Here is a 9,619-nt window from a genome sequence, read left to right as displayed (position 1 = left end):
AAAAGCATATCGTTCACAGCACACCCACCCTGAGTACTGGAACTATGCCGCGGGGCCGGCCTCGCAAACAGAGAGTTAAAAGCAACGACGAAACAGGTAACAAGTACCAAAATGCAACTAATAAAATATGCAGAGCATGGGCTATCCAAATAACCCGCTATTGTTTGGTCAAACATCTCTGTATGTTTTATATTGACACTTCAATGTAGTGTATATAGTCCCCGGATATAGTATTGCGGGTGGGCTTTGCTTTGTGCGGCGAAGGAGTGATTGAGGCGGAATGATATTAATAACATCTCGGTGCCTCTTCTTATTGGCTTCCAGTCTAAATTGGTGTCCGTCCGGATAGTACTACGGTGGCGTGTAGTGTTACTAAATGTCCGGTTTTTAACTTAAAAAATAATTTATTAGTAATTCACTGTTAGCTTGTCGTTGCTACCTAGCTTGCTTCGCTACTGCTAGCATCAAGGCTAACACGCTGTAATGTTGTAACTGTTATTTTGATCCGGTGAGGCACAGTAGCGAGGCTGTCCAGCTGCTCATGGACCAGCTGTGTTTGGTCGGAGTAAGTCGTTACATCAAAAAAATGACACGACCCTTACAAGTGCCGATATTATTCTGGGAAAGCATTCAGTCCGCTAGCACTGTCATTGGTATCATTGGTAAACATATCTAGCCAAACCTAGAGACTAAGGCACGTCAGTCGGCTAACGTAAACGTTACTACTGTATGCTTCCAGATGATTCCGCTGATGGATGTAAGTCGAGATCACCTGCTGGACCTCCTAACAGAAGCAGCTCCATGACAGTGTGATAAAGAGCTCATGTTTATCGAAATTAGTCGCATACCTTTCTATCAGTGTAAGAAATAAGGACACTCCGAAGCAAACTGTTGAATACGGGTGCACAAACTTTTCGAAAACACCACGTACACTTTTTAACAGTCTAACATGGATATTATAGTTATTGGTTAAAATGTGATTGAACCCAAACAAGACAAATATTTTTATTTGCAAGGGTAACAAGTAGATGACTTTAACTCCTAACTTTAGTTGAAATACACTGATTTCTTGATGATGACCTGTGATATTCCCGTCTCAAAAGGACCATGAGAAACAGCCATCTACTTTAGGGATAGGCATCTTTGCTGATAAGAGGGCTACATTAATGTTATTGTCAAATGAGCAAAATTGTTACAAATGATCAAATATTCACAATTTAGCCATTGGGATTACTGATAGTTCAATGAAAGGAACAATATGTTGCTTTCATGACCATTTATAATACCATCATTTCTGTTTTTAAACTTAAGGCAAATAGAAATAACTAGTTTAATGATCTAAACACGTGCAAATCACTTTAAAGCTGCTTTTCAATGCAGTAAACATGATAGTTACTTTGGCATATTGTACTCGTACATTTAGTGCATTAGGTAATGTATATGAAGAAGTTTTACAGATAGAATTACAGCCTGTTTTATGGAGTAATTTATTTCAAAGAAGTAAAAATATACCAGAAATCAAAGATTATTAGATAAATGTTTCTATTTTCATGGCATGTTTTGTCGTGTTTTTCTTCAATGCCATTATGTATTGGTATCTAAAATTGACTTTGAGGCTGCATTGAGTGGGGCGGAGGGCCACATGTAGCCACTGGGCTGCTCAACCTCGATCTGTAGTGCATTCAGAAAGTGTGCAAACCCCCCTCACTTTTTTAAGTGTTGCAGCCTGATGCTACAGTTGAAAAAAAACATTTTATTCTCATTGATCTACATTCAGACCATAACAAGAAACTGAAAGCAGATTTTTAGAATTTCTTGCAAATTTATTTAAAATTGAAGAAACTAAAATATCTCATTGGCACAATTGTTCAGACCCTTTGCAAATACTCTTGAAATTTAGCCCAGGTTACTCCTGTTTCTCTGGATCTTTGCTGAGATGCTGATGTCACTACATCCTAGCTGGAATCCACCTGTGGTAAATTTAAATGATTGGACATGATTTGGAAAGACACACACCTCTCCATTGAAGGCCTCACAGTTTACAATGCATATCCTAGACAAAACCAAGCCATGAAGTCAAATGAACTGCCTGCAGAGCTCAGGGACAGGATTGCCATCTAGCCACTTTTCCATGAGCCCACATTGGTTGAGGGCAGCAGTGATGGTTGTTCTTCTGGAACTTTGTCCCATCTCCACACAGAGAGCTCAGTCAGAGTGACTGATGGGTTCTTGGTCACCTCTCTTACTGAAGCCCTTCTCACTGGATTGCTCAGTTTGGCAAGGGACCACCTTTTGGAAGAATCCTGGTTGTGACAAACTTCTTCCATTGGAGAATTATTAAGGCCATTGTGATCTTGGGAACCTTCAGTACAACAGATTTTTTTTTTTTTTGCAGCCTTCCCCAGATCTGGGCCTTGAAACAATCCTGTCTCTGAGCTCTGCAGGCAGTTCCTTTGACCTCATGGCTTGGTTTTCACTCTGATGTGTATTGTCAGCTGTGAGGCCTTTTATAGAGATGCGTGTGCCTTTCCAAATCATGTCCAATCGATTGGATTTACCTCAGGCAGACTCTCGTCAAAGTGTAAAAACATCTCAGAAAAGATCCAGAGAAAAGGAAGGAACCCTTAGATAAATTCAAGTGTTTATGTAAATGATCTGAATACTTATGCCAGTGTGATATTTTAGAAAAATAATGCATAAGAAAATACATGAAAACTTTTACTGGAGATCTACGGCTGTCATTTTTGTTTGTTAAATTCTTGTCATGTTATTATTAGTATATATTTATTTAATCTATATGTTGTACTAAACTGTTTATTTGTACTGCTACAGGATGTGCACCCTTGAAAGAGTGGCTATGGTAAAAGCTGCAAGTATAGAAAGTTTTGAATATGGGAATCTGAAATTTAAAAAAAGGAACCGGTTGAACTGAAAAACAGACTGAATTATAACGCCTCTTATACCATTAATGATTTATGTTACAAAGTCTTCTAAAAGCCTTCTTTACAAGAGACAACTGGTTGCATTCTTTATCATTAATAACTATTAAAACAAAAAAAATCTTTTGAGTCTGAACCTCCATTCTGTATGCATACCCCGAATTTTAGGGAAAAGATGTGACCCATAGACTGAAGTTCATTGTGCTTTGTCTTCAATATGCCAGCACTTAGAAAAATCTAACACTCCTTTTTATTTTGGTGAGAGGAACATTAGATGATGCAGTGTATGAATACATACTTTTTCAGAAGCAGACAGTGTTTTCATTTATAAAGCTTCAGAATGCACCTGTGTACTGTAAGGCTGGTATAGAAAACACCTTTCATCATATCTATGGTACTTTAGCTGAGCAACCAGAGGCTCTTGTGTAGAACTGGGACATTCAAGACTTCTCTCCATTACTTTTCAACAGATGCAGATCCCAGTGAGTCTAAGACGGAAGGTTTCAGTGATGGAGAGCTCAGGGACAAGAAGTGTACAATTTGCTCCCAGGTCTTTACCACTGAGAGCCAGCTGCAGAAGCACCTCCGTGAACATGAAATCAACGATAAGGTAAGATTCAGGCTTTTATGGTCATAAGCTGCCTTTACTCTTAAAATTGTTTGGAAAATTTCATACTGTCTGCTCCCTAAATCTTCTGCCTTGTACCTCTACTGGGGTCTTCAGGAGGCAAGACAGGGCCTCGAATGAATGAGGATGTGGAGATGGGGGACGGAGTAACAGCGTCCACTTCGACTGTTCAACTGTTTGCATTCACTAAAGCAGCCCACCTTGAAAAATTCAGGAAAGTTTTCAGCAACAGAGAAGTAATGCTCGCTCCCGTGAGGATCGTTTTTACTTATGATGACTTAGATAAATACCAATGTCTGTTTATTACCCATATATGCAACCATCAGTAAGAAGATCATGCCTGTCATACCTGGGGTAAAATGCCTTTGAATATAAACTAAGTACAGTTTCTGATTTAGCTCAGTTACAGCAGGGCCCACATGCTAAAGCTTTAGTCCTTAATGCACTGGTCATGGGATCGATTCCCAGTCTTGGCACATGTTTTGGTTCAAGTCTTACCCCACTGTCTTTTCCCATGTTTCCTGCCTCTCTTTGGCTCTCCTATCCAATAAAGGCAAACCCCCCACAAAATAATCTTTAAAAAACAAACAAACATAAACCCCACTAAGTATGCATTACAGGATGAAGCCTAGTTCAGAACAGATTCACCTCTTCAGCCTCTCTGCAACATCCCAAAAACCTGTCAGTTCACACCGCTGCAACTGGGTTAGACAACATATTATTTCTAGAGAAACGACTCTCACAGTTACTCAATTTAGAATGATTTACTTCTTAAGTAACTGCATAATAAATCTGTCTTTACACGAAGGACAGAACTGCAAATTATTTGCTTTTCCCTTCATCATCTTGATATTGTGTAACATCAGGCTGTATGATTCCTGCTCATCACTAATTCCTGTGTCATCACTGTCATAGCCTGGTAGTGAAATTTAACGCATTTAAAGAAAAAATGTGTCTAGCTCAGCTTTAACTTAACTTAAACCATTTCTCCACAGCCAGATTTAGCCACCACAAGCCTTGAATTTATCTTGCATTAACTCATGTATCGCCGTGTGTCCTACTTGCATTTTCAGCTGATGAAGGAGACAGAAGTGCCAATAAACAGCATAATGTTGTCAAATATAATATTCTATGTTGAGCAGATATTTGTTGGCATTTGTAGACATTAAAGCAAGAGTTCCATTCTCCCATTCACCATGGCCCATTAAGGCCTTATTTCACAAGTGTCATGAAGCAGCTGGACAACTGAGTGACTCAGTGGGACTGTTTGAGCCTTCTTCAGAGCTTTAAGCTGCAGCCCTGAGGTTGTTGACATCTGCTGGATTATCTTCTCAAACCACAACAAAAAAACTCCACACTTCGTGGAAGCAGTGGAAACTCCTGAAATCCTTGCATGAGTTTGGTACAGGTGCAGAGCGTAGCTTGTCCACCGTATTGGATAAAAATGTCTCAGCAACAGGTTGGAAATGGGCCAGGCCAGTGGCTTTTGCGTCAAAGCTGGAAGTGTCCTAGAATTTTCTGCTCCGATAATTATTCACAATGTGGAATTTAAAGCTGCCGTAGATGCCATTGTTTATTTGTCAGTCCTGGCAGCGGTCTCAGCTTAGTTTGACAATCACAGCATTCGGTGCCAGCTGCTCCTAAAAAGCTTTTGGAGTGCCCTTTTATCAGCAGCATGGAGGACAATATTTGTACTTTTATATACACAAAACATCTCCGGTTATTAAGTCATTCACCCGTTTGCACAATGCAGTGAAGTAACAACAATTTATGTCTACATTGGAGTCTGATATATTGGTCAGCCAAGATTTTCAAGCTGGGTTGGCTTAGAGGAATATAGCAGTATCAGTGTTTTTCCTCTATTTGAGCTGGTATGAAAAGCTTTTTTTACAACGAAGATTTTACAGAAAACAATGTTTGGGGTCATATAGAAACACGGTTGTCAAAATGTTTTTCTAGCAGAGTGTGCACTAACTCTGTGGTTTTCAATCCTCTTTGCACTGTCAGCATCAAAGTACCAGAGCATTACAGCTGCGCAGGTGGTGGTCCACACTAAACTTGGGGACAGTGTACAATAAAAGTGAATCTCCTTGATAAAGAAAGTCCTATTAGAAAGCCTCATAACGAGACCATTTGCAGTGATTTCACTTGAAAACTGGTGCAAAAAGAAAAAAACTGCTGTAAAATCCACAATATAATGTGTGCAGGGATACAAGATGCAGTCTGCATTTGGGCGGTCTCCAAGAGAGAAAAGGTTTTTAACTGCCTTACTGTGTGACCATCCCACTGCATTAAAAAAATCCAGACTTGCAGTTCCTGTGCAGCGCTATAGCTCTTTAACTATCATCAGCTCACCATGCAGTGTTGGCAGTCCTTGCAGTACTTTAGTTCTGTGGCAACAGTGATATTTGTAAAGTACAGACCCACAGCCAGTGAATTTCTCTGCCCACCTCCTCTGGGTAATTGTTGTCTTTAAATGTGGAGTCTTTTCAATCAAACGATCATTCCACAAAGTTTATTTAACAATATATCCAGTTTTGTGTAAATGATTATGACTAATGAGGGAGAAAACTGTTAAAAAGTTACACCACCAGTCTTGTCTGTATCACCATTCTCTCTAGCAGGCTTTGAGTTGTGAAGTGGCTGTTTGCAATATACAATGAATACTAAAGAATGTAAAAGTTGCATCATGTGGTATGCACGGTGGATGCTGCACCTGCAGTCATGAAAATGTGTCTCAGCATTTTGTACAGGTATTTTTGTTACACCAATATGTGCACAGACATTTTTTAGATGTTAACCTCCTGAGACCTGAGCTTTTGTTTTGAATGCATTTTTAGTCTCTCCTACTTATTTGGGATAAGTACGGCCTGGGAAGTTAAAACAGGAATGAACTGGAATTTCCTGGAAGTTGTCTTGTCCAAAATCCACACAAGTTCCCTAAAATTTTAAGAAATTACTTATATTTCTATGAAAATATTTTTTGTTAAACTTTTTTAAGTATCCCATAAACAGTTTTCCAAAATTTCTTTGAAAGTCCTCAAATGTTTGTATTCCCCCTAACATTTCTAAGAGAATCCCACAAATTAAATAAAACATTCTTTAAAATTTCATTAAAAAAGCAAAAACATTCATATATCCAAATAAATTCTTTTTAATTTCTGTGAATATTTTAAAGAACACTTCTTCACCCCCAAATTCCAAATCAAATTCCCCCCCAAATTACAAATACATTTTCAAATTTCCACGAAAATGTCCAAAAATGTCTAAAAAAAAGTCCTCAAACATCCAAACAACTTTCCCAAATTCCCATGAAAACGACCAAAAAAATTAAGAGAAAATTTACCCCAAAAAGTTGAATGAATCGGTTCAAAATATAAAATCACCCCCTAAATTTCCATAAAAATGCTTTAAAATTCTCAGGCAAATTTCCTGAAATATCCAAAGAGCAAATTACTTTACCTTTAATCGACAATCCAAAGAATTATTTAAAATAATTTTACTTTCAAAAATTACTACCATTATGCAGGCAAGTGTGACATATGCATTGCATATTATGGTATTATAAGTCATATTCTTCTCAGTCATATTTTTTAAGTTTAGCAAATTGGAAAAATCAACATAAGTTGAGATGGCATAAATGCAAAATAGTGAATTAACACAACATTTGTTGGTACTCCTGGTAGAACTAGTACTGAATTATAAGTAACCGTGACTATGTGTGTCCTGAGTATTCAGCTTAACAATCATATCTGTGCTTGTCTAATGATTTGCCACAAACTGGTACTGGTGCTGGACACTTTTTCAGAAATCCCTCACCAACCAGACTCTACTCATTGGTTTTGAGATAAGATTGTGTTTTAAAATACACAAGATCTAAATGTGCAGTCTCTGTGGAGATGAGAGAAAAAATCCTGCTAAATAAGAACTGACGCAGGGCTGAGTGAGACGTCTCTTTTGCTGTGCTTGGAAGGTAATAGAAGACACAAGAACAACATGTACTCTGCTCCTGAAATCTGAACACTGACTGGAAACTATTGTCCGTCAGTGACGCAGTCTGACCACCACATGAAGAAGTTTAGAGAAAAATGCATACAGGTACAGCTGCTCAGGCAGAACTCTTGTCTGGCTGAACATTTTCAAAAGGCTGAAGTCAGTGAATAACAAAATCGTACCAGCCATTGATGGAGCTGCTTCTCTTTGGTACCCAATAACACTCTTAAAAAGCACACTAAATATAACAGCATCCTGTCTTGTACATGTTGAATCACAGAAGCAATTTCCTCTGCTGCTGCTTTTTTAACCAGTTATGATAAATCAGTTCAGTATCTGTTTAAATCTCTGCCCCTCCTTCAGTATTTATTGTCCTAAACACATAGACAGTAGGACTGACCAGCATTAGAAAAATTGACCCTTTGATATTAAATTTTCTTTCTACAACATATATTGCAGTATGACAAAATACATGAAGTTATTCCAGATGTATAGTTTTGGCTCTTGTTACTTTATTAGAGAGACAGGACAGTGAATAGAGTCAGAAACTGGGGAAAGAGAGTCGGAGATGACATGCAGGAAAGGAGCCGTAGGTGGGATTTGAACCCACGGCGCTAGTATCAAGGCTACAGCCTCTGTAAGAGGGGCACTCTGACATTACCATGACCACCCTCTATATCATTTTTTTCATGGATAGGAACATATTCTCAAATGAGGCATGTGGTAAGACAGCATTGTCTCTGTTGATAGAGATTATGTTGGTGTTGATTTGAAAAGAAAACGAAAAAAAAAAGGTCGGGCCTAATGCTCAGTAACAGGAACCCCTTAGAGTAGTCTCCTACTGAAGGATTGTTAGCTTGGGTTTCATCTGATTGCACAAAAATTGTGAGAGAGTAAAATGTAGAGTTGCTGTTAAAGAAAGCAATTTGTGTTTTCATTATTTTGCTTACCTATTGTTATAAATACAGAGCTTTTTAATGTGTTCATTTCCAAAGCTCATACTGTGATACGGTTCACTTTATTATGCGAACAGGAACCTCCTAAAATGATCATTGCTCTGACTGGAAACCATTTATCCCTGTAGTTAGCATCCCTCAGCCTGCTCACCAGATGAGTCAGTGTTCTGCTGAATGTTTTCATTTGTAGAGCTTATCCGTGCTTTGTACCCTACAAAATTATTGTTGCTGATTCAGTCAAATTTTAATCAAATTCAAGTTTAATGATACTTTAAAAAAAAATAAGTAGTAAATAACAACTGCACACGTGTTGAGTAATGCCAGTGTTTGTGTTGCTTTTGTTCCTGTTGTGTAATCACTCTTAAATGTGTTGGGCACTATTTTCCTCCTCATTTATCAGCTGCTTTTAGCTGCAGCATCACTCACAACTTTACCCTTTCTCTGTCTTTTTTTTTTTAACAACCACCCGCACTAGCTTTATGCTTTGCAAAGTTTTTGTGCCACTCCATCTTAAGAACACACACTTAAGAGGACACCAAGTTTTAAAGAGTGAGAATAAGTCAATTAATGTAATTTCACTGTCAGTAGTCTGTGTTGCACTTTCAGTGCCACTGTGAACAAGTTTATCTTGACTTTTTTTGGAAGATGAAATGAGAAAAGTTCTGCCTTTAACTATAAACCATCTTATCTGGCATTGAAAATCAATAATAGCCTACTGTTACTTCACTGCTTTGCAGCTGTACCCATAGTCGTGAGCCACTCAGTTTCAAGGCCACCACCTCCACTTGTGAAGGCTGTCTCTGGCCTTAAGAGCAGCAGCCTCAGGCTCTGCCACTCTGAATAACTCCCTAGTGTCAGTGTTGCCCACAGTGTTTGCTGCATTCAGACTCTGAAATGAAATAAGTAAGTTCCTCAATAGAATAAAAAGAGTATATTGGGAGCAATGTTGGAGTCAAGGGATTTTTTTATTTGTTCACTGATGCTGGTGAATGTTCTTTTTGAGTACTTCTTGATCTTAGCTTTGGGTTTGACTCTGCTGATCACAGTATCCTGATTGCAAGACTCAGTTATGGGTGCATGCCACTCTTAGGTTACGTTCATAC

The 9,619-nt window shown here is 38.5% G+C and overlaps 1 protein-coding gene across 3 annotated transcripts in view; it reads left to right on the top strand.

Annotated features, from left to right (window-relative positions):
* Positions 1–17: 17 nt before the first annotated feature.
* The window catches only part of LOC121512974 (zinc finger protein 236-like), a 99,179-nt gene continuing 89,577 nt past the window's right edge, over positions 18–9,619 (top strand). Inside the window, exons 1-3 of one of the 3 annotated variants that reach the window (XM_041792417.1) lie at positions 387–565; positions 3,410–3,549; positions 3,664–3,803. In XM_041792417.1, the coding sequence (XP_041648351.1) occupies positions 3,684–3,803 (120 nt within the window). In that variant the 5' untranslated portion in view covers positions 387–565; positions 3,410–3,549; positions 3,664–3,683. Of the gene's footprint in view, positions 97–386; positions 566–630; positions 758–3,409; positions 3,550–3,663; positions 3,804–9,619 lie in introns of those variants that run through there. The other 2 variants (XM_041792414.1, XM_041792416.1) reach the window with 2 other exon arrangements.

The sequence above is a fragment of the Cheilinus undulatus genome, linkage group 8 (assembly GCF_018320785.1).
Source record: "Cheilinus undulatus linkage group 8, ASM1832078v1, whole genome shotgun sequence".
NCBI lineage: Eukaryota > Metazoa > Chordata > Actinopteri > Labriformes > Labridae > Cheilinus > Cheilinus undulatus.
The sequence above is the reverse complement of the archived record's forward strand: the minus strand, read 5'-3'. Positions and strand labels throughout refer to the sequence as shown.